Source organism: Metarhizium robertsii (genome assembly GCF_000187425.2).
Source record: "Metarhizium robertsii ARSEF 23 chromosome Unknown MAA_Scf_1, whole genome shotgun sequence".
In the NCBI taxonomy this organism is placed as follows: domain Eukaryota; kingdom Fungi; phylum Ascomycota; class Sordariomycetes; order Hypocreales; family Clavicipitaceae; genus Metarhizium; species Metarhizium robertsii.
In genome coordinates this window covers 4,159,136-4,186,972 of record NW_011942149.1, presented here as the reverse complement: position 1 = coordinate 4,186,972, position 27,837 = coordinate 4,159,136, and the positions used below count along the sequence as shown (strand labels likewise).

The window sequence follows — 27,837 nt, the reverse complement described above, 5'->3', positions numbered from 1 at the left end:
AACATCCAGGGTATCCTGGCTACCGGAGCTGGGGTGTTTCAGGCGTTTGCTCAACAACATGCATCCATACATCCATGACTAAACACCAATGTCATCAATGCCATGAATTTCCCATGACGGAAACACATCATACATAGTCCCTACGTATGTAAATTTCCATGTCAATTTGGCCACAGCGTATTTCCACAAAGTCGTAGCGGTGAGCATGTCCATGAGTCTATTAGCACTGCATCCCTGAACCCAGAACCCAGAATCAGTTTGCCCTCCTCTACTCCGTACGTAAATGAAAACAAAAGAAGACTAATTCGCATCGCGACGACGCTTTCGGACCAAGGGCCTTCTCCCTCCCCTCCTCCCCCATTAACCATACCATTGTCATGGCATCGTTGGTTGCCCAACGAGTACAACATGACAGAATCATGGGCATGGAAACCCGCAGCAGCCAAAGTAAGTGCCCTGCGGCAGGACCCTCCGTATGCCAGCCGTGAAGCCGTCGTAAGATCAACAAACGACTCTCCATCTCGTGCTACTTTGCACCATCGCGTTTCCTCGCCCCGGCCCCGATTGCCAGGTGAAGGCATAAAATCTGACAACGAAAATAACAGAGAATAAGGTTGCTTGTCGTAGAATTGCTCATTGGCATGTTACGTGGTCAACATTCTCCAGATTTTGTGCTCGTGTCCGTATCCTGAAAGTCCGTTCAAAGATGATACCTGCCTCCTCCCTGATAGCATATGCACCCCCGACCACGTGTCTGCCCCAACATCAGCATCCCGCGGCGCCTGGGCGTACCATCGCTCTCTAATTATAGTAGCCATTCATGCGCCCAACCTCTTCCTGCTGCTCGGCGAGGTATTCTTCGAAATAAGGGTGGTTGCAGGCTTGCTTGGCCGAGATGCGGCCCGCCGGGTCATATACCAGCATCATTTCGAGGAGCTCTAGGCCCTTTTGATCCAGGTTCTGGCAGAGGGGTTGCCTATAGTCTCTCTTCCACTTAGGGAATGATGATTTAAAGTCGGGGTATGAGGTGACGCCAGGCCAGACCTCCTCATCTGGAGTACCAAGGTTTCTAAATGACGCAATGAATTAGTCCCAATTCCGCATGAAAAATACGCTTCATGTTTTGAGAGTATATTTAAGGCGTGGAATGGAGGAGGAGGGGAACTTGCCGGAAAATCTTGAAAATCTCGTCAATTTCCGAGTCACCGGGGAACAACGGTTTCCGGGTACACATTTCGGCAAAGATACATCCCACTGACCACATATCGACACCAGTCGAGTATTGTCTTCCACCGAGTAAAATCTCCGGAGCTCGATACCACAACGTCACCACTTCATGGGTATACGTTCGCAGGGGCACGCCAAAGGCACGGGCAAGGCCAAAATCAGCCAGCTTCAGGTTGCCCTCCTTGTCAATCAGCAAGTTTTGGGGCTTCAAATCACGGTGAAGCACTCGACGTGAATGGCAGTACTTGATGCCCTCGCACAACTGCATCATGAACTTCCGGACAACAACTTCGCCAAGGCCGAGCTGCATAATGGTCGCTGAGGATCCCTCGGGCAGAGCTTTGCCTCGGCCACCATCGCTGACGGGTAGCGCCTCCATGTACCTCTTCAGATCTAGGTCCACGAACTCAAATACAAGGTAGAGCTTGTGGCCGTCGGAGTGGACAATGTTAAACAGGCGGACAATGTTGGGGTCTCTCAATTCCTTGAGAAGGGAGATTTCTCGGATGGCAGTGCTGGGGACACCTTCGTCTTCGGCTTCGAGGCGAATCTTTTTGAGGGCGACTATGCGGCCACTATTGGCAAGGTCACGCGCCTTGTAGACAACACCATACGTGCCTGGTTGAGTCAGTCCATCGTGCTTGACTATGAGGGGCAGCAGTAATTCATGCCACTCCTCGCTGACTGCAGCAATTGTGCCACCGTCCCAGTGCAACTCATGAACTCACCCTCGCCAACCTTTTCCAGCTTCTGATAGTTATCCATGTTGAAAGCGGTTCGGGGTTTCTCCCTCACAACAACAACAACAAGTCAGTGCGGGTCGAGAGCTGGTCGCGCTGTCGGGGTCTAATTTCACAGCCCAGCGTCTAGGCGGATCGTCGCTGCGCAGGAACAGACAAAAGCGACGTCGACCGGGCAGAGGGAGTATCGTCGGTGGCGGATGGATGGACAATGGAACAGCTTGCCACTGCCCTTGCTCTCTCCCTCGGAATGGGGAATGGAACGACGTGGGGGTGGTGAGGCAAAAGCAGAAGGAAGAAATTCACAGACGGTCTGGTGTCGTCACCCCAGCAAGCAAGCGAGGGGTCAACACACACGCAAGAGTCGCGATGGCGCGGGGTGGACGCGCCTTGGCAACTGGGGGAACCGAAAATAAATGAAACAAAAAAATTTAATAAAAAAAATTACAAAGGGGCAAGAAGAGGGAGAGACAAATAGCTGTGGTTTAGTCACATACGGCGGGCGCAATGAAACCGTTTCTCAACCAAGAGACGAAAATACTCTTGTCAAGTCCAGAAAGTCGGTGCAACTGGACCTGACAACTCGACAGGCAAGCTTGTTGCTCGTCTCGAGTCTGTGTTTTTGGACAACCCTGTTTGTTGTGTTTACTTGGACTCGGCTGGCAACACACCACTCACGGCTCCTGAACCGTGGGAATGGTACTCGATTAGGTTTAGTTGGAAAGTTTAGCTGAGTTGTCCCTGCAACTCGCGTCTTCAGTCGGGCACAAGTTGCCATACTGCTTATCGATAAGGGACAGCCACCACTAGAACCCCTCAACGTTGCAATGCGCGCTTCCAATAATAGTACTCGCACCTGAAGCTGTAGTGTCGCTCATCATCTTCACCGACACCTCTGGCTTCTATATTTGGCTTAATATACATGTCCTTGACAAAAATTTCCCCCCAGGACTGGATTCTCATTTGACAGCAGATACCGTCAGCACGGTACGTATCCCGGCAGATGACGGGCTTGATACCCATCAAGCCATTGTAATTACTAGTACAACCAATGTTTGCCCAACCCTCGATTCTCATCACCAACACTCGGTGCAGCTCACTCTCCATGGATCATGACTCTGCAAGCTTCTTCGCCCCAGCACTTCCTTCTGCCCGCCTCAAATCCAAAATTTTACCCAAGTTCAGATGGCCCTTTGCTCCCCATCCGGATGGTCCAGCTTCCACATCGGGCCGCACAGAAACATACCAGCTCCAGGCTCTTCGATCGAGCTCGTCTTTCCGCAATACGCCAGCCCAGCTCTTGTACAACAGCCTCAGCGCCCCAAGTAATCTCCCCAGGTTCTCTTGCCTTTCATCACTCACCGCCGTCAGCGTCTTCTTGGTCTCACTCCCACCGCCGTCAACCGCAGCCGTCCCAAAACTCCGCAGGAGGTAGTTCCTCGCGCCTTCGGGGCGGTGAATGGGCATCCCCACCGTTGTAAGAGACGGCGTCTTGTTTTCAGGGTCCAGACCCCAGAGTGCTTCCCCAGCCAGCGTAGACTTTCGTCCGCGGGAAGACAGCGCGTCGTTGATGCATTCTCTCATGAGGCGCCATCTATCTGGACCTAGCATAATGCCGCCGTACCACCTCGTCAGCACAACGAGCGTATTCGTGACATCCGCTTCGCGCATGGTTTGTAGCATAAACTTCCCACAGCCAGATTCTCCGTCGTCAAATGAAGCTTCTTGAACCAGTGGCGAGTTGCCATAGCTCGTTCGCAAGGCCCATGCGTTGTGCGTGGCTGTTTCCAGTTCCGGTTTATCCGTCATGAGACCATTCATCAAACCCGTCCGAAGAGAAGGCGAAGATAGGCTTGCGGCATGCGCTACGAATGTAGACGCTCGAGATGTCAGTTTCTGGCTCGCGACCCATGCCTTCTGCTCGCCCGCCGACGACGACGACTCTGGCTTGCTGGGCCCCTCTGTCGAACCTGTAGTCTCGTCTTCTAGTTGATCCGATTTCCATGAATATCCGCTCCTTTTCAGAACTGGAATCTCGCGCCCCAAAACCCTGACTTTTGGCTGCCCCTCGGGAACCTGCTCCTCACCTCCAGGAGGCGCCTTCTCAATGCCAATGCTAATCGCCTTGGATCTCGAATTTGCACTCACAACCGCCTGACCCAGGCTCAATCTGCTGCTCGGAGGCTGTTCCGGCATGGTAAAGCGAAGCAATTCCACCGCAAACGCAAGCACAAGCGGCGCTCTGTTTGTCACCAACGTCGTCTTTCGAATTGTCTCTTCGTCCTCAACTAGTGGCAAACTGAGCGAGCTTTCCAGCTCTTCCGCGCTCATCGAACTGTAGTCCAAGTCTCGTTTATGAGGCTCCAGTCTAGGTTTCTTGGAGGTGGGAGAGGTCGATTCCTCAGCAGCACGCTTGGTCGCCTTTTTCCCGTGCGTTTTGCACGCTGTGTGGAACGACTTGGCCAGTTTGGCGTCTGAGATGGCGGCTTCTACTGCAGAGAGAGGCGCTTCTGCAATTTGCTCAATGCTAATTTTTTTTCTTCAATTGGTATCTTGCTTCTCAGAATGTGTCTGTGTTCAGATGTACCTTCTTAGGTTCTTGGCCTGGAGCGCTTTGATGTGACCCATTGCTGCCATCATGGGAACTTTGCGTGAAGTGAACATGCGCAGCAGCTCCTGCAAGTCGCCGTGCCCCGACATGCTCAGAAATCTATCAAGTCGACAATATCGTGACTGGGAATCTTTCTTTCCTCCCTTTTCTCGTTTCCTAGTCTTGGAATGTGTCCAGGGCGAGTTCTTTGTCAAGATCTGAATGTTGAAACAAGAAGCAACCTTGATGCGCGCTGCGCGCCTCGTTTCCCTGCCGTGAAGTGAAGCTTGGACCCTCTTCAGCCTCGAGAGGTTCTGCCCCCACATCGGCTCCGAAACGTCGGGCCGTTCACACATCCGGATCAGCCCTGACGTCTTTTTTAAAACATGCAAAACGGCTACGTTTGCCTTGTCACTATCCGGAATTGGAAGCTGACGCCAGATTCTGCGACCGGTCACCCATAGAAAACAAGCCATGCAGTACCAATGATGGTCACCACGCGTGGCTTCGCTAGAGCCACTTGCCTCCCCAGGCGTTTTGCCAGCACAGCTTCCAAAGCTGCTCGCAAACAGCCACCTGCTCCTGCTCCTTCTCCTCCTTCTCCTCCTCCTCCTCCTCGCCTCTCCAAGTCCTATAAACCGTAAGTTGTCCCCCAACTCTACAGGAAACTGTCCGAGTCTCACACCTCAACTCCGTCGTAGCAGCCCTCGCAACGCCCCATCTCAACCCCGACGTGCTCCGAATCCCTCACGGTCCAGCGATACCCTCCAGTCCCTCTGGCGCCGCTCGTGGCTCCCGCTCTCCGGAGCCGCCCTCCTCTCCGGCTTCCTGGGCTTCTACATCGTCGGCACCGCGGCCGCCTCCCTAAAAACCCGTCCCTGCCAAGCGCTCTGCGAGCACGCCGCGCCGACCGGCCGCCCGCCCGCCCTGACAGGCGACAATGCCGAGCAATTCGACAAGGAGCTGGACCTGCCCGAGTGGTGGATGGGCATCACCAAGCTGCGCAAGAAGCTGGCCGGCCACGCAAAAGGCAACGTGCTGGAACTGGCCGTGGGCACCGGCCGAAACCTCCAACACTACAACTGGGATGCGCTTTCCGGGACGCACCCAGCGCCGGGGAAGCAGACCGCCGCCGGGGGGATATCCTCGTTCACGGGGCTAGATATATCCGCCGACATGCTCGACGTCGCGCGCAAGCGACTCGTCGCGGCGGTCCCGCCAGTGGCCGATTCTGAGCCCAGCGCAGGGAGATCGACGCTGGCGGACCACGCGGGCGGGCGGCTGTCCTTGCTGGATGATCGGCTGCGACTGATTTGCTCGGATGCGCATCGTCCTCTTCCGCGGGCGGCGGGTGCGGGTGCGACGCGGCTGTCCTCGTCCGCGTCGGACGCGACGTACGATACGATTATACAGACGTTTGGGCTTTGCTCCGTGTTGGATCCCGTCGCGGTTTTGTGCAATTTGGCATCCGCTGTCAAGCCGGACACCGGTCGCATCATTCTGCTCGAACACGGCAAGGGATGGTATGGGCTCGTCAATGGTCTTTTGGATAAAAATGCAGAAAAGCATTTTGAGAAATACGGCTGTTGGTGGAACCGCGACATTGAAGCGCTTGTCGACGAAGCCGTGCAAAGGACACCAGGACTGGAAATAGTCAAGCTAGATCGACCAAACATCATGCAAATGGGTACTTTGGTCTGGGTAGAACTACGCATGAGGGGCAAGAGGTAGGTCCGTGTGTGAATCAATAAATGTACGATCAAGTCGAGATCCTCTTGTACAGTAGACAATTAGACAGATAATAATTTCAGAAGCAGTGAGTGGCATATCATTTTGCGATCCTGTATGTGTCTGCTTTGCGCTCCAAGGCCAGTCTCCCCTTTTTGTATTCTAGAGAATCAACTGTTTGTTTCTCTTCATCTCCTCGTACATTGAATCATTCCAAAATCACACTCAAGACAATCTATATATACATGTACCTCTACCACCAACTCCTGAAGAGGCCAACAACAGACGAAAATAAATATCAAAACGTGGCGTCAAAAGACCCAACCCTTTCGGCTATGCTCATTTTATTGCCGCCTACTCCAATAACTCCATGCGCCTTGCGCAAAATATACGTAACCAATAAGTTAAAATTGTGGATATGGGAGGGAAAGTATTAATACGAGAATATAGTGTCATCAGCAAGTGTCCAACAGGCAGTCAAGCTCGTCGATCTCGATGCTTTCTGCGGTTCTATCCCATTCAAAGAGCAAATTGAGCTTCAGCCAGCTGTCAGCATCGTCGTCTTTGCGCATTGTCGACAAGGGACTCGGCTTGATAGCCGGACTGGTCAAAAAGGCAGCGGTCGGAAGAGCACGGTCGCCGAACCACATATCGTCGCGATAGCCGTACTCAATAGTAGGGTTACGCTCGGCAGTCTCAGAACTAGTAGGAGTGTTGTCGTGGGTAAATTTACGTTTTTGAAGAACGTCTGCAGTTTGTGTGAACTCGCGTTCATCAGTTTCCAAAGGCGGAGAGTCCCGGCGCAAGTCTCTTCCATGTCTCAAGTGATTATTGTGAGTTTTGAAAGAACCCATGGGCGTAATTGGCATGCCCACGTCGTCCTCCATGTCACCAAACTCCGGCGACGAAAGGTCTACCTCAGGGGAAGGACTCAACTCTCTTCGGCGACCATCAACATCGTCAGATCCAGAATCATCGGTCAAAGATACGGAGGGAGAGACGATAGCAGGGAGATTGATTGGCTGAGTGATGCTGGAATCCGGAAGAGGCTGTCGCGGGCAAGTAGTGAGAAAAAAGTACGTGCGGCGGGGGTGAACAGTCTCGAGTTCTTTAGCCAGGGGGCAGGGAACAAGAGCAGTCCAGCACGGCCGTTTCATGTATGAGGATAAGCGGGAGGAGATGATGGCGCACGGATTGGCAGATCTAGGCGAACAAAGGGGTCAGCGATTTGACCCAACGAAAAAAAGGTTTGTAGTAGACGGGTAATAACTCACTGTTGGACAGAAGACAATGTCTGGGTGAGAACAGTCGCCAATTCTTTGATGAGGTGCGGTCTGTTAGCTGTCGACTGCAGCTGAACAATTGAGGCCTCAACAATGTCATCATTAATACCCTCGAGATCAACCTTGCGTATCGCGTCCAAGTCGGACATGTCGACGCTGGTGGCCGGGGTGGGCGAAGGAGGAGGCGTTTGCTCGACGATGCCTTCAGCGGGCGCAGAGGTGGCACCGTGTGATCGCTTGAGGCGCTTGCTTGGATGTGAGTCCATAGCATCGACTGAAGGGTCTGAAAGATGCGCCGACGTAGCTGGAGAAGATGACGATGACGATGACGACGGAGAGGGAGGTCTTCTCGGGGCCTTTGTTGAGGCAGCGGCAGCGCGAGCAGCGTGCGTCACGGGAATGTGTATACCCAGGCTGGGCAGGGACAATGATTTGCGACGCGTGTTGTACGGCATCCTTGCTGTGTTTGCGCGGCGAAAGGATAATAAAAAAAAATGGAAAAGAAAAGTCGAGGGATAAAGGGGGGTTGATACTAATGCCAAGTTGCGAGGCGAAGCTGAAAGGCGAGTCGACTCTCTATTAGAAGATACTTGGCGTAAAAGGGGGATGCAACGAGGCTGTAGCGGAACAGTGTGAACTTCCCACGATGCAAAACACAGCAGGACGGGTTGCCCGGTTGCAGGATGAGGAAAAATAATAAAGAAGGAGGGCGGATTTCGATAGTACACGAAGGGAGGGGATTCGAACAGCCGGCCGGCCAGGATGGGGATGGGGGACAGGTGAGGATTGGGACCTGGAGACATTTGGGACGGGAGGCGAAGACAGCCTCAGGCGATTTCCAGCGTTGGCTGGGAAAAGGCAGGCAAGCACGAGAGCTTGAACTTTTTTTTTTCTTTCCCCTAACATCCTATTGGCCGGCAGCTGGATGCAAGCTTGCCGAAGTGGGACCGCTAAACGTCAGTGGGGCTGCAGCCATCGATGCGTCAAGTCAACGCTAGGTCGGCACAAAAAATGGGGCGAGGCGGACCAATGGCCTTTCACGGTGAGCTGGAAAAGCCGCCTGTCCGGCCAGTTTGGGTTGAACAGGGAGGCGCATTCCAGGCGGGACGAGGGACCCTGCCTGCTTGCCTGCCTGTTATGTTTCCATCACTTGCGCAAGAAGCGTTTGGGTTGAGTTTTGGCGGGTGGAGAGGGTAGGAGCAAGCCATTGTCTGTCTTGTGTCCCTGTCACTGCATAATCTGATAGCCTGGTCCCTGGAGGGCGGTCAATCCAAACAAAAGAAAAAAGCCGTGCGTTACCGCCATTGCGAGGCAATGATGGTCATTTCGTCCTTTGTTTTTCTTCAGCCGCCACTTACACAACTTATGTACGTTGTTCTCCATGTAACTTACGTACGGAGGTTGCACGGGCAGTCACCGACAACATTGACGTCCTCGCTCTCCTGATTGAGCTTCCGAGTCCCTCCAACAGAAGGGGGCTTCGACGCCAGGGGGATAAGACAAGGACAAAACATGACAATGACAGTTCAGGGTGAGCTTGGCATTTTGGCCGATGAAGCTCGACAGTCTGTTCACGACTATCTTGGTACGTGGTGCACATACGAGATACAGGAGTGTCGATGCAGCGGCATTGGCCTTGAAGATGACCAGCAGGCTGCTTCAGTAACCCCTTCGCATCGCGTGACCGCCTCTGCGATTACTACAATCAGAACGGACTCAAAGGCTCGTCTAATGCCAATTTCTTTTCTCGTCAGGACGTCGCCGATCAACGAGAGTCAAATTCTGGCATCGGTCGACCGTGTCATCGATTATATAACGAGCTGCTGTTATTTTGGTTGCAAAAGAAAAGAAATAAACCCCGCAGCATGGCACTGCATTTGAAAATAAAAGTTGTAACTGATGAACCATGTTTCGCTGCATGTCGCTCACCGCCCAAGGGGACCAACTGCCTGTGGTAGTACGGCACCATCTGGAAGTGATGTGCGGTTCGGGGGGTAAGGCAGGGGAATGGCGTGCGTTTCAAGAGCCTCGTCCTGTTTGGCGTCATGTCGCTAGCACGACTGTGGCTGGGTGGCTCGATGCGATGAATCTGATTGCTCGTTGGTGTCCTGCTCGAGTCCCGGATAACGCCCCGGTGTCCTCCCAAGCGATAGTAGAAGTTACATTGTACAGTACTACCGCCTGGTACTGGTTTACCCCGTACGGAGCACTCGTACGTCTCTCACAATTGTTTGCGTCGCTGCAGCCTGCCATTGTCCCAGACCAGCTGAGCTGGGATGCGACCTGACGAAGCTGGCCCAAGCCGAGTACGACTTTCCTTTTGGTATCGATTCTTCATCAATTGATACTTTTGCGCCCGTTGGCGTTCGAGCGATTCCTCACGCCAATCGTCCGCCAACGATGTAATGTTAATTTATTCTTCTTGTTTGGTCTGGTCTGGTCTTGGCCTGGAGTTGGCATGAGTCGTGACCTCATCAAGATACGCGGGCCCCTCTTTTCACTTATTCATTCCCACACGTTAAACACCTACCCTGGAAGGACGGATGTGCTTGGTCGCTTTATGCAGCATTCGAAAGGTTTCAATCGACCAGGAGTAATATAGGCCACCCACCATATGTATATATGTAGGTGATCAGAGGTGTCTTGCATACGGAGAACATGGTAGTAGTTTCGATCTGTGATTGCTTGCATGCTTCTGCAGAAACAGGTCGAGACGTGGATGCTCGGAGTGCATCTTTTTCAAGTTCCAGGGTCCCGGCCATGCATTTGGAGTCGGCTCACCTCTTTCACCAAAGAAATGGGGCGACCAGGAAGTACCTCATTTATTCACCAGTTCAACGGCCCCGACCTGGAGGCTTTCGCACATCTCTTGAGACCCGGAATGGCTCGTGGAGACTTGCTTACATAAGATTATTGTATGGCAGAGGAGTCTCCACGAGTCATGCCGCGTCTCAAGAGATTCGAGCCGGAACAAATACCCACATCTTCAGGGTCTCGGCGGAACGGGGCCAGCGACCCATCAAATAAATGCCTATACGGGGTCTTCCGGTCCATCTCGTGGGTGTGGAACTTTGTTCAGAGTGCTCATTTCCGCATGTCAATTCCTTATCGACTTATCGATACGTGTTCCCAGGCAATCGCGGAGCTTTCTTGCCGGTGTCCATCACCAAAGCAACTCCATCACACCGAGGACACGCCTTGCGGTTGACTTGCAGGACGCCCTTGTGCTGGGTCTCCCAAGGACCATGTTGAAGAATTGACCAATAAGCATGTCCATCGTCGTGAGTAGAGGGGGGCCCAAGGCTGGAACTGGGCCGCCTTGTACATAAGATGTGGTTTTGCTGGCTAACTTCGGCTAATTGGAATCTGCACAGTTCCAGCTTGGAGAAGCTGCTGAGATGGCTTCAGTTAAGACGCCATCAGCCGAGACTGACCGAAATCGTGACGTAGGTTGACTCAACTTTCACATTGTCCCTCACGACATCTCTTGAGCCGAAATCAGGATTTAGATCCCATCTCTTTACTTGGTTAAATACTTGAATTCACCGCCACCTCGCACATCATCACATCTCACTCAACATCACACCACCACCACAACACCCACTTACATAAACCAGCAAAGGCTCAACAACCCCCAAAATGCCCACCGAACTCCCCTTCGTCACCCTCGACGTCTTCACAACTACCCCCTACCGCGGCAACCCTCTCGCCGTAGTCACCATCCCGTCCACCCTCAGTCCTCCTCCCACCCAAGCTCAAAAGCAAGCCATCGCCCGAGAATTCAACCTCTCCGAGACCGTCTTCATCCACGATGTCGCCAACCCTGAAACCACCAAGACCCGCAACATCGACATATTCCTGCCCTTTGCAGAGATCCCCTTTGCAGGCCACCCAACCATCGGCACCGCCGTCTCCCTCCTCGACCAGGGCGTCGACACGCTCGTCACCAAGGCTGGCCCCATTCCCCTGAAGCAGACGGGCAAGCGTTTCGTGCAGGCCAGCATACCGCACGACGTGCACGTCCACGCCAAGACAGCGAGGCAGCTCGGGCCCGGGAACCTGTACTCCGTGGAAAGGCTGCAGGCGGATAACGAGATTCGCGAGCGGGAGCTCAGTGCCCCGGTGGTTAGTATCGTCAACGGCGTCACTTTTCTGTTGATCAAGCTGGAGAGTTTGGAGCAGCTGGCAAAGGTGCAGCAGACGGGTGTCGAATTCCCGCCCGAGGAGCTGCTGGACGAGGGTTGGAAGAAGGGATTGATTGCGAGGCTTTACTTCGTCAAGACGGGGGAGAAGAAGGACGAGTCCGGCTCCCCGGTGCAGGTGCTTCGGACAAGGATGATGGAACATTCATTCGAGGACCCGGCTACCGGGTCGGCGGCGTGCTGTCTCAGCAGCTATCTTAGCATCGAGGGAGACAAGCAGACTACTCCCAAGCGGCGATATGAGATCACGCAGGGCGTTGAAATGGGCAAAGAGAGCAACATTGTTGTCGAGGTGGAGATGAAAGACGACAAGATTGACAATGTACAGCTGGCTGGTACCGCTGTTCAGGTCATGCGTGGGCACGTCTTATTGTAAGCCGCAAACAAGATTGAATGAACACGGTAGTAGCGCGAGCAGTCTTGGTAGACAAAAAAGAGTTGCAATTCAACTAGTATGTGCGTTTCTACTTTGCTCCGGCTAGCCTTTCCCGCCGGAAACAACCTCCCCAAAGCCAACTCCCGCGCCGCATGCTGATTCTTGACCAAAAAAGAACAAAATGATACGCCGTGATATTTGACCTCCGCACTACATCATGGCAGACGCCCGTCTATCGTACATTAGTACAGGTATTACAGCATGCTCCAGCCCCTGTGTACCCTGTCTCTATTTCCCCCAAAACAAAGACAAGTCGTGTGTACCCGGCTCTGAGTCATATCCATTCCTAAATCATGCTATTCTTGTTGTCGTTGTTCCCATTCAAATTAGTCACAAATATGGACACGATGTCTTCTTTGATTCCCTGAATCTTGCGCCGCCCGAGTTTTTACGGCGTTACTACTCCATTAAAAATTTGGGTGCACGTTACTGCTCTCGTGACATGCACACCAAAGTGACCCCAACTTAAGCTCTTTGAAGAGCAGCGGCGAACCGATCTGCGACCTAAATGTCATTCGTTGGTTAGCAATCTTTTTGCCCGGTTCTCAAAGGGTCAGTGCTGTTTTGGAGCGTACCTCTGGGGTTGATTTAATAAAAGGAAGGTCAAAGAACATGTACTTTTCGTTCTTCACAAGTTCCAAAACCGTCAACATGAGACCCCATGGCTGAGGCCAGTATCCAACCAGTCGCTCCAGAAACACTCGGGTAATCTCCTGACGAATGTCTGACTCTTCAGGATCATTAAGATCCTTTCCAAAAATATAGAGAAGGACCTGGCTGAAGAATTCTGTAAGACTATTCGGGAATCGTAATTGATTCACCATGCTGGCAATCAGGTAGTACCTAGCCTCTGGAGCCAGTTCATGAATGAGGAGTGACAAAGTTGATACCTCTGGCTCGCTGCCGGTAACCGAAATCGATGAGGATGTTTGGGATAGTCGTTCGGCGGCTTGGTTGCCAATATAAATGACGACGGAGCCGATGACGTGTGGGTTGGCCGCAACGCCGATATGCCCGTACGCAGTTTCTTGCGGCTCGCTCTGTGTCATGGCATGGGCAATCTGGGCAACAACGTCTTCCGAAGGACCAACCTGGAGAGTTTGATCTACCAAATCCAATAACCCACCTTCTTGCAACATTGATTTGGCTTCTTCAATCAAGCCAGGATATGTCTTGATTTCCTCCTTTCCATCGGGCAATTTGGTATATCCCTGTTGGGGATTCGCTGAGAGCACAGCGTTGAGCAGCTGGGTGCAATGTGGAGGAATGCTGGCGCAAAGCCTGACGTGGTTGCCCGCGACGAAGTCGGGGAAATCATGCTGCAGGACAACCAGAAGTTTGAGAGTTGCCCTATAGACTTCTTTTGATACGGTCAAAATGTTGAAAGCCTTCAACTGTTCACTTAGGCTGTCAAGAAGCTGGACCACGAGATTGGCGTAGAGGCCCCATCCAGCATTGTCCGGCATTTGCAGTATGACGGGTAAGAAGACCCGGTGTTGGATGAGAGAGAGCCATCCGAAAGTGAAACCAGGGAGTCGAAGAGGGCCCAAGTCATTGAATCTAGCGGCGAATTTCAGCATCATGTTACGCTGTTCCTGCTCTGAGAGGTTCTCAGATTCATTGTGCACCTCATGCAGTAACATTGACAACAAGCGGAAGAATACTCTCTGATTCAGTTGTTCGCCTCTCTTGACATGATGGTGGTTGAGAACTAGAGTAATCAACACCAAAACAGAGTCAAGGAATGAAGCACGAGAGGTTGACGCATCCTCGTTCCTGCTAATGAACATGCTGATAAGTTTGGCAAGGGCATCCACCATCACATATGCATCGCCTACAGCACCGGCATGGAGAATATGCTCAAATCGGTCAACAGACAAGTCAATGGCAGTCCGAACGAAGACGAAAAAGTCATTTTTATCCCGAATAACTTGCTTGGCTTGCAGCTGCTGAATGAAGACGGCGGTGGATTTGTCGAGTGCGTTCTGGTTGTTCCAGAGATGGACCCATTCTTCAAACACATACTCCATTTGGTCTTGTCGGAAGGCTGTTCCCTGACTTTCCGCGTCTGTAGGGCCACGGGATGGTTGAGGCAGTCCTGAGCCCATCAGCTTCGTCTTCAACCTCTGTCCAGCGGCACTGTTAGGGTCTTCAGATATCCAAGCCCAGGCAGTTTCTAGTGTTCGAACAAAGTCGGCGTATAGTGCGATTGGCCGGTTGTTGAGTAATGCGAGGTCGAGCATGTGTTCAAGGAATTCGAGTGAGCCATCCTTACGGGCTTCGATGGCCTTGGACATTGCCATATCAATATTTCTCCAATCAAGCAAGTCAGTGCGGATGAGCGCAGCAAGGAGTTGCAGACTCAAAAAGTTCGATCCCGGCTGCTGGCTGAAAAGGGCACGCACACGGCTATTCAAAGCATGGCCAGAAATTTTCCTAAGTGTTTCCAACACATGAACCAGACTTTCAAGCGTCAGGTTATCCTCGAATTGTTGGAAGATGAGCGCACTAATCTGCTCAGCGGCGTAAATGGCAAATTCCTCCGAGTTCTGAGAGGTCTTGATGATCAACTGAACAAGAGCATCAACAACGTCGAGGACAATATGTGGTCTGGGCAGATCCAAGAAGTGATCCTCCCGAGCCTCGCCTGCCACTCTCAGCAGTTCCTGGAGCAATCTATTTACTTTATCAGCCAGCCCCCGAACATCCATCTGATGAAAACCAGCATTGCGCCCACTGGGTATGGCGTTGGCAGCAGCACTCTGCACTGGTGCATAAGGCTGCATCTGTGTGCCTAAATGCTGGATTGAAGGGGTCTCTGCAGGCGTGGGAATATTGGGAATATTTGTGTACGGTTCCTGGAGCACTTCGTTGGCCAGAGTTCGTGTTGCGTCTGAAGCTGATGTAGCGTGCGAGGGCGCTGCGGCTGGTGTGGTTCGGGATTGTCTAGCAAAATCTTCGTAAATAGCCATTTGCTCTGGATTCAGACCGTTCGAGGTGGGAGACAACTTGAATGGATTTGGGATAGTCATTGCCCAACGGTTCACAGTAGCTGCAAAGAACGGCTCGTTGGGGTGTTGCAAGCGATGTCGTCGTCTGGTCTCAAGATCTGATTCAATCATATCCTCAATTTCTGGTACAGCTCGTTCCTCTGCCTGCTTTTCGATAATGCTGAGGGCAAGGTCGAGATTGCTGTTTACGCACATGATGATGGTGCCTTCAGGAAGTCCGGATGTATGCTCGTTGGACAGGTTGCGCATGTGGTTGGTCAAATTGGCTCGCAAGGGCTCTTTTGAAGTCACCAAAGCGAGGCCGCCAGCGGTTGCCTTGACCATGCTTATCGCGGATGCACGCATACGGTTCTCATCTGGTTCTGCCACAAAGTCCTTTCGAACCATTTGAGCCGTCGATATCGCCGCGATAGTGACGGATCGATCTACGACGGGCTGGATTATGTCTTGCAGCGCTCGGGTCATAGCGTTTCGGACAATTTCGTGCAGTCGTGTCGTGCTGATAACCATTTCGTTGGTAGGTGGAATAGTGATCAGGGGACCCAGATCAGGAATAGTAGCCGCCACGGCCTGGGTTGATATGCCCGCGCCAACAGAAGACCCAAGTCCGTTCAATGATATATTCTCGAATGCTTCCAGTTGCTCGGGACCCAGTACCTCTGTTGACTCCTCTAAAGCAGGCCGATTTAGAATTTCACCTGACGGCTCGATGCTCTTGTGGTCGAGGTTCAGACCCTTGCAGAGGACCTCGATCTCGAATTTGAGGTTAAGCTTCAACTCGGCATGATGATATAATTCAATCAACAGGTGAATGATGTCCATAAGCCAAGGGTTCGGGGGTCGGAAGACCGTAGACTTGGCACCCTGGGTTAGAACCTTGCAAACGAAAGGAATGATGATGATGAGCCTCTTCGTATCGTGGGCCTCGATGAGCAGCTGCTTGAATGCAATGTTTCTATGCCGGATTGGGCGATCTCTGGCTAGAGTCAGCAAGCCGAGCCAACCACCCAGGTTCTTCAGATGTGTTCGCTCGGTGGAGTTTTGCATTGTCGCTTCCGAATTCAACATTCTTGAAACGCTGATATATGTTTCCCGGAGAACCTCATCCCATAGCGCTTTATCTTGTAGAAGAGTAACAAGCTCCAGATAAACGTGGTGATAATTAGGCTGCATTTTGGCACGTTCTTCCACCAGGTGACTGGCAAACCACTGCTGATGCTTGCACTCAAGCATCTCTCGTAACTCGTTTCGCATAGACTGGATAGTCCCTTCAGTAATGTTGTTTAACACAAACTGGATCTTGCCCTGCTCTTCTTCGCCTGGTTCTTCAAACTCAATACCAGGGGGGATGGGATCAACGCCAATTGCGGTAAAAGCGGGAGCTTGCGTGTCGGCCCCAGGTTGCTCTTCAGAGCTACCATTCGTAAAAGAATCGGATTTGAATGCCAGCGCAAGCGGTGTGCCAGCTCCATTGCGGGAGTGAACAAGATCTCCTTCATGATCATGGACAGCATCTTCAGCCCTCTTAAAGGCTTCGGTACCTTGAAGACCTGGTATTTGCAGCAATTGTCTGCAAAAACCTGGCCACTCCTGGAAACGGACGTAGAGTTGTATCAGGGCCTGGAGACCAAACTTATACATTGGCTTGTCAAGTGAGTGATCTCGGACGGCTTCTAAGATCATACCAAGTCCAATCTTCAATGGTAGGTCTGATATTAACTTGTGAGAGATAATGCCACCAAAGAGTACAGCAGTTGTAGCCAACGCCTCCAGGGGATAATCTTGATAATGATTGTACTCATCAAACAAGCCATGGATCATGCAGGCGAACGTGTCTTGATCTAAAGGATCTCGGGAGTGCTTGTATTCCCTCAGGATGTCCACAATGGTGCGCACATCTTCTTCGCCTCCATACATTTTCTTATAATGATCTTCCATTTTGCTGTTAGCTGTGGCCGGCAAGCTATTGCCATCTTTCCCATTTTCATCGATAATATCATCGTAACCTTCGCCATAATTGATCAATCGAGGGTATGCCGTGATACAGAGACGCTGAACCATGATAAGGTCTTGCACGGGTGCCTTGGGCAAGAAGTCCTCCAGAATTTGTAAGAGAGCCGACACTGTACGAACTTGAAGGCTGGTACTTGATTTCGCTGGCGGTTGGCTGTCAGATGGCCGTTGATACCGTATCTCTAATTCTGCTTTGATTAAGAGAAACTGCAAAAGTGTCCGAGACATTTCCACACTTCTCTCTGCGTTAATGCTTGCCCAGTTGCTTAAGTCCAAGTAGCCCTCGGTATGAGCTAAAGCAGCCATGTCGACGCCAAAGCCGTTTGGGAGGTAGACCAGAACGTCGAGCCAGTTATGCCGCAATGCGTGTTCAAAGATGAGGGGAAGATCCACGGGTTTAACCGCATGTGCGTCAATCAATCGTTGAATCACCCATTCTTTGTCCTTCCTCCACAAGCTGTCCAAAACAAAATCATACTCAGGGGACCGTTTGTATAAAAAGTTTTCGAACAGTGAAGTTACAGTATCCACGGCCATTGGGGCCCAAGTGTCTCGTGGAACCTCAAGAGCAGACACCAAGAAGATGTCCAGGTTTGGGACAACGACTTCCTGAAATAACCGCTTGGCCTCAACGCTCTGCGACGCGTGGACAGAGTTTAATGCAACGTTGAAAATTGCGGAGAGAGCAGCGACAGACACTAGTGGGTGTTTGACTGCTGCTGCTGCTCTCTCTCTCACGTTTGCCGGAGAATTGACATAATCCTCGATTGAGATACTTCTCTTCAAGCCAGGAATGGTTGTTGCATCCAGTTGATCTGGTGCCAAAGATGCATACGCACTGACAAAAGATAGCTGAGCTTCTGGTTCACTCCAAGACCCTCCCCAAAGTCTCTGGATATCGAAGTTGTATTTCGATTCTTTTGCAATTGGTAGCAATGCAGTATAAAGTCGAAGGAATTGTGAGGACGAAATTCGTGCGGATGGCTGATCGAAGAACAAGACCGTCTCATTCCAATCAAAGGATTTTGGAAGCACTCGTTGAAGCGCAGAAACGAGAATAGTAGGGTCGTGATCGGGTGACTGGCTAATTGTGGCATATGTGAGAGCGGCGGAGACTTGTTCGGAATTAAGCTGGATGTTATTAGGTCGACTTTGTAGATACAAAAGACAAGCCTCTTCGTCCCTAGTGAACTCGGAGCCAGTCTTTTGAACGTATCTTGCCAGGGCATTCGCAGGCCGATCAGCTAAAACTCGACCGATGTCTAGCGCTGCTAAAACTTCAGATGGAGGGGCCTGGTCGACACTGAGATATCGCTTGGTTACGTAAATTTGTAAATCACGTCGAGAGGAGGCGTTGAAGCTGGGGGGATGGTATTGTATGAATCGGTCGACCACGAGAGCTACGAAGGCTGGGGATAGGTCCGCGTGTGCTTCGATGTCAGGACGCGAAATGATATCCAGAAATGTAGAAAAATTTGCAGACAAAATGGCATCAGCTGTCGCATCAGCCCCGTAGAGCGTTGTGTCAGTACAGTATGATTGATAGGTGTTTGCTGGAGCTTTTGCTTTGCAGCTTAAGTGTTCATACCTTTAGTTTTCAGGTCCGAGCGCGGTCCAGTTTTGAAGGCCAAGGCTAGAAGCGTCTTCTCTAATGCATCAAGCTTGAAGTTATCCATGAATGTCGAGAGATCAAAATCCCGGAAGATATCCTCCGTTCCACTCTCGACTGACTCGGCTATTTTCCTGGCCTGATCTGGCTCGTGTGCCATCTTTCGCATTTCGGCTACAAGGATATGGTAATTGCCAGAACCTGTGACCGGCCGATTGAGGCTGGGAAATATTTGGGAGGCATTTCCGGCAACTAGCCGGGTGAAGTATTTTGAAAAAACTTCCATTCCGTTCTCATCGATGAGCTTTTGTAGCTGAGCACCCTTAGAATCCCACTTGACTTCCTCCTTTTCTTCCTTGATAGTACTTAGTAAAAGGTAGACTTGTGCGACAACGATCTTCGCCACAGAGCTGGGCCCTGTCGGACTGCTAGTGCTGGGGCTTGCGCCAGCACTGAGGACACCAGCGTGCGATGGGTGGGGAGAATGATTACTTCCAGTTTGGAGAGTCTGAGCTGGATTTGGAGAAAATGATCCCGTTCTTTGCGGAGGGACCATGGAGGTATACTGGCAGCAATCGAGATTTGGTTGTGGAGCGCCTGCCTGTGGAGTTTTGGCAGGCAGGTAGGCTCAGGGACGAGGGACGTTATAGTCGTAGGAAGAGGACCGTCAGGAGAGTTCCTACATGGGGGTTGATTCGTTTTGTAGGCTTGTTCGCGGTACGACGGCAAGATAGTCGTAGGTGAAGCTGTGGTGGACGCGATCCTACAGCTAGGATGGCAGATTTGATCGTTGTTACTGGAGTCGGTCTGAACAATTCGTTACAGCACTGGCGGTTTAACGCTGCAGGCGAGGGCGAGTCGCGAAGGAATGCTGCAGGATTGGAGAGCTTGGGGGGGCAAGCTCCGCGGCAGTTCAACAATCGTGATCGTCGTCGTCAGAATACGGGAGACCGTACGTGATGCAGCTAGGAGCGGAATTCGATGTTGAGAGGGCGGTGATTAAGTGGTGGGTTGTGATAGTTGTCGGGCAGTGAGGTCGAGGCAAGGCGGCGTACAGAAATCGATGCACGAGAGCGGCGGTAAGTTCCGCCGAGCCCTGAAGCAGGGGCTTCCCGGAGCTCGGGCTGAAGTGATCACGTGAGCATGCGAGGCGTTGCCCTGCCAACGATCGGGAGCTACCTGGGCATGCAACCCCAACATTGATCCCAGCGGCATTCCGCGATTGTAAGTGCGGCACCTCTCTTGGAGCACACAACTGCGAAGAGAAAGGCAACCTATATGGTGTAACTATTAATCGCATGTTTCTATTTGATCTGTCTTTTTGACCATTTTCATCATTTCTTTCTTAGATATTAGGATCGCTAGGGATCACCATCCCATACCCGGGCAAGATGCCTGCCCCAACCGTTGAAGCACCAGCGGTCGCGCTGTCCTGTGAGTGCAATGTCATGACGGCATTTGGAATCAAGCCACTCTAATGATCTCATATCACAGTTGCAAATAATTTCTGGGGTAAGGAAGATGCAGGAGTTGGGCCGCTTCTGGAGCGGATGCAAAGTGCAAAGACTACATCGGACGAGCTTAAGTCGTTCTATAGTGGTACGATTGTTCAAAACTACCTCTTTGAGTAAGCGCTGATGCTCTAGAAACTCTAGCTCGCGCATCAATTGAAGACGAATATGCTAGAAAGCTACTGCACCTCAGCCGAAAGTCTCTGGGCTCCCACGAGATGGGCTCTTTAAAGACATCATTGGATACTGTCAGAGTGGAGGTGGAGTCAATGGCCAAACAACACCAGAGTATCGCCGCCCAGATGAAGTCAGAGTTGGAAGAGCCATTGGCGGCATTTGCGGGCGGCATGAAGGAAAGACGGAAGATTGTGCAAAATACGGTTGAGAAGCTGCTCAAAACCAAAATTCAGCAGACGCAACAGGTGAACAAGGTAGGCCATTGCGTAACCTACGGGACAAATTTCCAGAATAAAATGCTGATGGTTTTCGATTTGTCAGACTAGAGACAAGTATGAGCAAGAGTGCTTGAAGATCAAAGGCTACCTAGCCCAGGGACACATGGTGATGGGACAGGAAGAGCGTCGTAACAAGGCAAAGCTGGAGAAGACGCAAATCTCTCTGGCTACTGCAAACACTGAATACGAGAGTGCCGTGAAAATACTGGAGGAGACTACAACCAGGTGGAACCGAGAATGGAAGGCTGCGGCAGACAAATTCCAAGACCTCGAAGAGGAGCGTCTGGACTTCACCAAGAGCAGCCTGTGGACATTTGCCAATGTTTCCTCCACAGTCTGTGTTAGTGATGACGCATCATGCGAGAAAATCAGGTTATCACTTGAGAACATGGAGGTGGAGAAGGACATCATCCATTTCATCACAGAGAGAGGAACAGGCCAAGAAATCCCTGATCCCCCAAAGTACATCAACTTCTGCCGAGGTGATGTCAATGATGGCCAGTCTGAAGTGTCTGAGGATGATAATTACTCCGTGGCCCAGTTCCCACGAAGCATCAACCCAGCCTTCCGATCCTCTTCACCTCAACCATCAACTTTTGAATCTCACCACGACCCAAACTCCATGCTGGCAAACAACTTGGCACACAGGGAACCCAGAGAGCCCCCGCAGCCAACCAGCCGCGAGGCAACAGTGACGCCTCAGAAGGCGCCTCCGCCAATGCGAAACTCTGTGGACGAACAGCGTCGAGGGCAGGGACAGCAAAAGCCGCCGCAGTATGATGTAAATCAGCATGGCCCTCTAGCTGCGGTCCCTCATGATCCCTATCCTATGGACGGCATGACGATGCTGTGCCGAACTGGGCCTCCGGGTCCCCAGTCGGACCGCAGCTCACAACCACATTCGGCTCGACCCTCTAGCCGTGAATCTCACAGCGACTATTCTATTCCTACTTCCCTGTCCAGTGTTGAACCTCCAAGCGGACAAGCCTCGCCCGTGAAGCAAGAACCCGTGGAAACTCGGAGCCCAGAGAAGCGAGTACTGAAGAAGAAGAGTGGTTTCTTTCAGAACCACAGTCCATTTCGCCGGAAAAGCACCAAAGAAGTGCAAGCTCCGTCCCAAAACCGAAGCACGTGGCATGTTGCTCCGGGCAGAGCAGAGTTGGTGAGTCTATGTTTCCTCGGGTACACTCTTCCGTGGAGATTAACTTTTCGATAGGAGCGTACTGCAAGCCCTGAGCCTATTGATGCAAATGCAAGCCTGGCTTTGGGTGTCGGTCAGAACGTGCTTCCCGTCACTACCCCTGACACTCGCAGACGACCTGGCCAGGGGCGTGAACAAGACGTTGATCAATCAGACCCCATTGCCATGGCTTTGGCGGAATTGAAGGATGTCAATTTGGGTAAGCAGTCATCACTTAGGATGTCTGCGGACCACTATCATGGCATAGCTACCCCAGGTCCGGGAGCAGATCCAAGATCTGGTAGATCCAGTGGTCGTGAAGCACCCCCTTCGTACAATACTCAAGCTTCCGTCTCCCGACTGGGGGTTCCACCACCCGCCGTTACTTCTCGGGCTATGAAGGAAGCAACAAAAAAAGCGACGGATCAGAGCCGTGCTGTCTTTGGCAATGCCGGAAATCGTGGCGCATCGCCGGCATCGCGACCCGCGACTCGTGGGAGCGATATGCCTCGGGCTGCCTCACCGGCACCCACTCGCAGCGCATCTCCTCAGCCCCGGATGAGCGGCGACTCGCGGTACCGGTCTGCATCTCCGAACCCGTACAGTGGTCATCATCGAAATGCGTCCCAGGTCAGCGTATCTCAGCAGCGAGGATCGGGCCAGGGCTACTATGGATCGGGATCTCCCCACGGATCAACTCGGGGCTCTGTTCGAGGCGCTTCTCCGGCTTCATTTAGAGGAGATTATGACAGACCTCGTAGCAGCTATGGTGGTGGATCTGACATGGCTGTGCAATTGGCCCCGGCTGGAGATGATCGCTACGGCTCTCAAAGAGGCAGAGGCGCCGTTGACCTATATGACGGAGGATCACGACCTCGCAGCAAGAGCGTTGCTGATCCCTCCAGACAGTACACGCGAGATGGTAGACCCATCTTGCATTTCGGTAGGTTCTTCCCCAAAGCTGACAGAAAATTTGGCTAATTGTTTGAACAGCTCGAGCTCTGTACATGTATCAGGCCGCTATTCCCGAGGAGCTTGGATTTGCCAAGGGCGACTACTTGGCCGTACTCCGCCACCAGGATGATGGCTGGTGGGAAGCCGAGGTCCATGGCGGCAATGGACGGGTTGGGCTGGTCCCCAGTAACTATCTTCAACCGTGTTAGATTGACTCCCAGATATAATGAATGTTGTACATATTGTTATGGTATGGAATGCATGACGAATCACTGCGAGCAGGATGAGGGCTCTGTATATGTTCTGTTGGTTATGTATGTGGCACGTGCTGGAGGTATACGCTCGCTTTGGAACAAGGGAATAATAGTGTATCTGGGGTCACGGAAATAGCTGGGTTGAGCTTAGATTGCAAATTGTATTTTGATTATAATTGATGAGCTGGGGATATGACTTGAAGTAATTTATGATGGCATCGGCTACCTACCTACCTAGGTAGCTAACGTATTGTTGGGATATGCGGCCTCCCTCTAGCATGACGCATAATGCTTCCACATACATAATGCCTAGGCAGCTGGCACAGCTTGAGGAGCGCCGCCATGAGCGCCTTTGTGGTTGACGCAAAGAACCAGACCGTTTGCAGGGGTGGCCCATGTATCTGGGAGGGTGGCGTATCTACCTACCTACTTAAGTACCTAGAAAGGTAGGCATATCCCTATTCTTTTTCAGAACCGGCTTTACTTGACGTCTTATGTATAGAGCAGATTGTTGAAGATCGGCGAGGTGGTGAGATTGTGTCGAGTACCTCTGCATCTACGTCTGAGCCGTCAACCTACTTGAACCTGCGCATCCAGTAGATCGTCTGTTATGTGCCATCACATGGAGAGAGAGTATCGTTTGATGCTGGTTAGGGTCAAGACTTGGCGATGTCTCGCGTTGCAGGGTTAATATCGTGGTTGAGAGTGTTGGCATGCCTCTCGCTGCCTTTTACGCCGGTGCTTTGGAGTCATGAATGAGCATGTACGAGATACTATCTACCTAGATGTATTCTATGAGGAAATTCAACGAGTTGCGGCTGAATGAACCTGAGCACGGAATTGCATTCCTAGAAGACTATGTGATAATCCGAGCCAACAGAAATGTTACATTTATGATTTTCGCTTTCAGTGTGATTGATTATCATCTAGAGACTTGAAAGACATGCCAGTTCATCTCCAACAAGACACAACATCTCATCTTCCTTCCAAGTTTAGATGCAGCTATCCCAATCACAACACAAAGCATTGTCTACATTCTTGGGCAAGATATGCTTAAATTTGTTCCTATACGTTTATTTTCTGTAACCAATTCCCCAACCTCGAGCAAGTCAAGGCCAATGGCTGGGCGACTGCCTGGATGATACTATCTCTTCATATCCTGGTGTATTTAATTCAATAGCAACACATGCCAATCCCGCTGACTCTTGCGGGCTATATGTCCTTGACTCTAGGTTTCATTCCAGCATCGGTAATATGCCTCATAGTTCGTGGTTCCTTGGTGTGTCAAATCTATGCCGTCGCTGATAATGATACGTTTGTCTTCCCGGGAAAGAAGAGGACGGCAGCCACATCTTGCGCTCGTCAATCCAAAGACTTGGAGTCTTTGTGCAAGTGAGAGTATCATGGACAATTCTCACGCGAGCATAATTGTGAAACACACTGCTGTCCAAACAGAGCGGTCACAGCTCTTCTTCCTCGTCCACCTTGGATGGTGGTGCTGTCGTTGTCGTTGTAGACGTTGTAGCTGGCGCAGACGTTACAGAGACAGCGGCATCTAGGGCCGCACTCAGACTTTGTGTCGTGCTCAGTTTCTCCCCCGTGTTCGTGACGTCCACACTGGGTCGAGCCTTCTTCAGTGGACTCCCAATGAGAGCGTCTACGGGTACATCGCTCCCACTTTGGACAAAACTAGGTGGTTGAAGGCTCGGCGGTACCTGAGGCACTGGACTGTCTTCGGCCTGGCCTCGCTGAGAGGTCTCTGGAGTTGAGTGGCTGTCTGGATCAGCCGAATGCGCCCGCTTGAGCTGTGTCTCTCTGTTAGTGAACAGCGTTCAAGATACAAAGCAAAAAAAGGGCATTCCGCAATACACCTACACGAATACGATTGACACCATCTGCAAGTTCACCTCCAAACTTGGAGTCCTCAGAAGCTTCCTTCCCTTCGCCATCTTTGTCATCATCATCCATCTTATTAAGGTTATCCGTGCTGTCATCGTCGTCGTCGTCGTCATCGTCACTATCTTCAGCAATATTTCCGTTACTCTTCTTTCGTGCCTTTCTTCGCCTGGACGTTTCAGTGGTCTGATCACGGAATGCAGAGAACCCAACCGTCCCGCCAGCCTTAAGGGGCCCTAGATTGGAGAAGTCTAATTGACCAGACCGTCTTTTAGCGGAACCGGGGGTGGCTTGAGGGTTCTTTGAAGACTGCACGACGCCGATTTTTTGCAATTGCCCTAGTAAAGCACAACTGTTAGTCTGTCGGGAAAGAGACGCAAATTAGAAGTGAGAAAAACGTACTGTCACCTCTGTAAAAGAAGGTGAACACCGCATAAGGTCTATCAGGGCCATCTATTCCCGTCACCGTCTGAGTACTAATCGTCTTGGGATCGAGTGTTTTCGGTTTGGCAAAGCTCGTGGTGTGCTCAACATCGGCGCCGACGTTTTCACCATTACCAGTTTCCTCATCGCCGTCGTGAGCGTCAAACTGAGGGGAATATTCGCCCTTTTTTATTTCACCAGAGGCCAGGACTCGGAACATGGCCACCTTGATCTGGCCCGTTGCCTCGGGGGGTTCGTCGTCATCATCGGACCACGAATCGGAATCAAATACTGCCTCGATTGGTGAAGCATCGTCCGCACCGTACCGCAAAGTATCCTTTTGGCCACCAGAGGTATCCGTGCCTGTACCTGCTTCCTGTACCAGCGTCTGTCGCCGCCTTCGTTTTTCAAACTTTTGGCGGCGCTTCTCCAGCTTCTCTGCAGCATCATGGCCTTGTAGATCAAGCCCGTTCAGCCAACGCTCCAAGCCAACCTCGCGGAATAAGAACTCTCGTTCGGCCAGTCCACCGCCTTCGGCATCAGGAACTTGAACCCAACGACTATTCACCCACGTCTCCTCGCCTGGTCGTAGGAGAGTGGCGACTTCCTCTTTGGCTCGGCCATCAAAGTAAATATAAGCGGCAATCGTCTCGTTCTCCGAGTTCGTCATGGGAATATACGGGTTCACCATGCCACCAAATTTGGGCCGGTCGCGGCCAGAAGCAGGTTGGAGGCTGCCCACATACTGAGGCTTGGGATACGGATTGCTGTCAGTAGGCTTGGGGGCCGAGTACGGAATCGCGAGGCCAGCAGTCAGCAGGGTGATGGAGATGGCAAACTTGGCGGGCTCGGGCTTGTTCGAATCTGCCGTAAGGTTCGGCTGAGGCACGGGGATATAGGTACTGATGCGGGAAACTCTCGACTGCTTCTGCATGCCGTATTCAGGAAGCGGGGCGCCATTTGCGTGAATGCTCACCGCAATGCCCTTGAAGCAGGGCATGGTGGTGGGAGATGACCGACTGCGGGGAGTGTCAACGCGTCTCGCCCAGATGCTTCAGATGGCAAGAGACCGGTACGGGCCGGCGGATGGGTCGTTGGGCGTCGTTTTTGCGCGATACGGCTCGCCTCACGGAGAGGAGACGGTGTGAGGCGGTAGAGCTCGGAGTAGTTTAGGATGAGAATTGGAGCTCTGTGAAGATGACCGAGTGGTGACGTTCAGCGTGCAGCCATCCCCAATACAGCACACAACCCGAAAAATGAGCAGGAGGCGGGACGTGCAGCGGCCGTTTGGCGTTGTCGTTTAGTCGAGAAAGAGGACGACGTGGAGTGGTAAACCATGCAAGACGAGGCTGCTGCACCGTAAAACCGTCGGACGCAACGACATGGATTTTGGGGCAGATGTTTAAATATTTGGAGCAGCCAAGGTTGCCGACCCGACTGGAGCAGGAACGAGTTGCAGCCACAGTCCCAATCAAAGGTCACAGTCACACGCACGCACGCGCACACACACACACACAGAGCAAGAACAGTTAACAAACATTGAACGATGCAAATTGGTGGGTGACGGCTTCAGGGCTCGCCGGGGGCACTGTGGCCTCGACCTGACAGTTGGGCGGTGGACAGCGTTGGGCGCTCAGAGGAGCAATGAAGCACTGGAGCATAATGTCAAATTCAATGTTGGAGCAACGGAGCACCAGACTGCACACGCCAGGCAGCTATGAACATTGAAGCCGGCACTGGGAGCTGCCCCTCCAAGAGCGGACCAGTTGAGCCGGCGGCACTGGGCACTGAACTGCCCCCAGGGGACGGCCCTCGTTGACCCTTGCCCGTGGGTCGATTGGGCTCAACAACTTGTCAAGTTCTCCTCACTGATGAATGGTGCTCGGAGGTTCTGAGGGTCAGGTCCTGCTCCGGAAGGCTTCTGGTGAGCGGCTAGCTTCGCAGGTACTTAAGTACTTAAGTACCTAACGGTGTGTACTTGGACCTACAGTCTCTGGCAGAATATTATGTGTAGCCCATCAAAAAGTCTTGTAGCTTGTACACGAATGTACTCTGGTATATCATGGTATCGAACGTGATGCCAGGTACTGATCTGGTCGAATACTTGCAACGAATTGCCCAAGCGCAGTGGGACTGGCACTGCAGGTCTGGTGTCTGGCCCAATCCCGCTCCAAGCCCCTCCAACGCAAGTCTCAGAACTCGACGGACCACCATCCCATTGATCCGGCAGTGCGGCTCGATCCGCTGGCTATTTGCTTGCTTTGACCGGCTCCGAGGCCCGTCTGTTTGGTGACCCCGTATCAAGCTTGTGATTGGCTGCACTGG

The 27,837-nt window shown here is 52.0% G+C and overlaps 8 protein-coding genes across 8 annotated transcripts; 3 read left to right on the top strand and 5 right to left on the bottom strand.

Annotated features, from left to right (window-relative positions):
- Positions 1-1,135: 1,135 nt before the first annotated feature.
- MAA_02264 (Cell division control protein 2 (Cyclin-dependent protein kinase)) lies at positions 1,136-1,992 on the bottom strand (the record flags this gene model as incomplete). The annotated part of the gene is made up of 2 exons (XM_007820262.2): positions 1,136-1,872; positions 1,956-1,992. The coding sequence occupies 2 exons, from the start codon at positions 1,990-1,992 to the stop codon at positions 1,136-1,138; spliced, it is 774 nt and encodes a 257-aa protein (XP_007818453.2).
- A 1,085-nt stretch (positions 1,993-3,077) lies between these two features.
- On the bottom strand, positions 3,078-4,667 carry MAA_02265 (Ribosomal protein S5 domain 2-type fold protein; the record flags this gene model as incomplete). The annotated part of the gene is made up of 2 exons (XM_007820263.1): positions 3,078-4,494; positions 4,555-4,667. The coding sequence occupies 2 exons, from the start codon at positions 4,665-4,667 to the stop codon at positions 3,078-3,080; spliced, it is 1,530 nt and encodes a 509-aa protein (XP_007818454.1).
- Positions 4,668-5,045: 378 nt separating this feature from the next.
- On the top strand, positions 5,046-6,288 carry MAA_02266 (ubiquinone/menaquinone biosynthesis-related protein; the record flags this gene model as incomplete). The annotated part of the gene is made up of 2 exons (XM_007820264.1): positions 5,046-5,197; positions 5,259-6,288. 2 exons carry the CDS (start codon positions 5,046-5,048, stop codon positions 6,286-6,288), a joined length of 1,182 nt encoding a protein of 393 aa, XP_007818455.1.
- Positions 6,289-6,740: 452 nt separating this feature from the next.
- MAA_02267 (mucin) lies at positions 6,741-8,023 on the bottom strand (the record flags this gene model as incomplete). Its single annotated transcript, XM_007820265.1, has 2 exons — positions 6,741-7,488; positions 7,560-8,023. 2 exons carry the CDS (start codon positions 8,021-8,023, stop codon positions 6,741-6,743), a joined length of 1,212 nt encoding a protein of 403 aa, XP_007818456.1.
- A 3,184-nt stretch (positions 8,024-11,207) lies between these two features.
- MAA_02268 (phenazine biosynthesis PhzC/PhzF protein) lies at positions 11,208-12,146 on the top strand (the record flags this gene model as incomplete). The annotated part of the gene is made up of 1 exon (XM_007820266.1): positions 11,208-12,146. One exon carries the CDS (start codon positions 11,208-11,210, stop codon positions 12,144-12,146), a length of 939 nt encoding a protein of 312 aa, XP_007818457.1.
- Positions 12,147-12,671: 525 nt separating this feature from the next.
- On the bottom strand, positions 12,672-19,395 carry MAA_02269 (CCR4-Not complex component, Not1; the record flags this gene model as incomplete). Its single annotated transcript, XM_007820267.2, has 3 exons — positions 12,672-12,710; positions 12,782-18,726; positions 18,819-19,395. 3 exons carry the CDS (start codon positions 19,393-19,395, stop codon positions 12,672-12,674), a joined length of 6,561 nt encoding a protein of 2,186 aa, XP_007818458.2.
- An 835-nt stretch (positions 19,396-20,230) lies between these two features.
- Positions 20,231-23,148, top strand: MAA_02270 (cell division control protein; the record flags this gene model as incomplete). Its single annotated transcript, XM_007820268.1, has 6 exons — positions 20,231-20,273; positions 20,334-20,438; positions 20,495-20,781; positions 20,849-21,967; positions 22,022-22,928; positions 22,979-23,148. The coding sequence occupies 6 exons, from the start codon at positions 20,231-20,233 to the stop codon at positions 23,146-23,148; spliced, it is 2,631 nt and encodes an 876-aa protein (XP_007818459.1).
- A 1,505-nt stretch (positions 23,149-24,653) lies between these two features.
- On the bottom strand, positions 24,654-26,512 carry MAA_02271 (Beta-lactamase-type transpeptidase fold domain containing protein; the record flags this gene model as incomplete). The annotated part of the gene is made up of 3 exons (XM_007820269.1): positions 24,654-24,998; positions 25,069-25,427; positions 25,492-26,512. The coding sequence occupies 3 exons, from the start codon at positions 26,510-26,512 to the stop codon at positions 24,654-24,656; spliced, it is 1,725 nt and encodes a 574-aa protein (XP_007818460.1).
- Between the last annotated feature and the right edge of the window lie 1,325 nt (positions 26,513-27,837).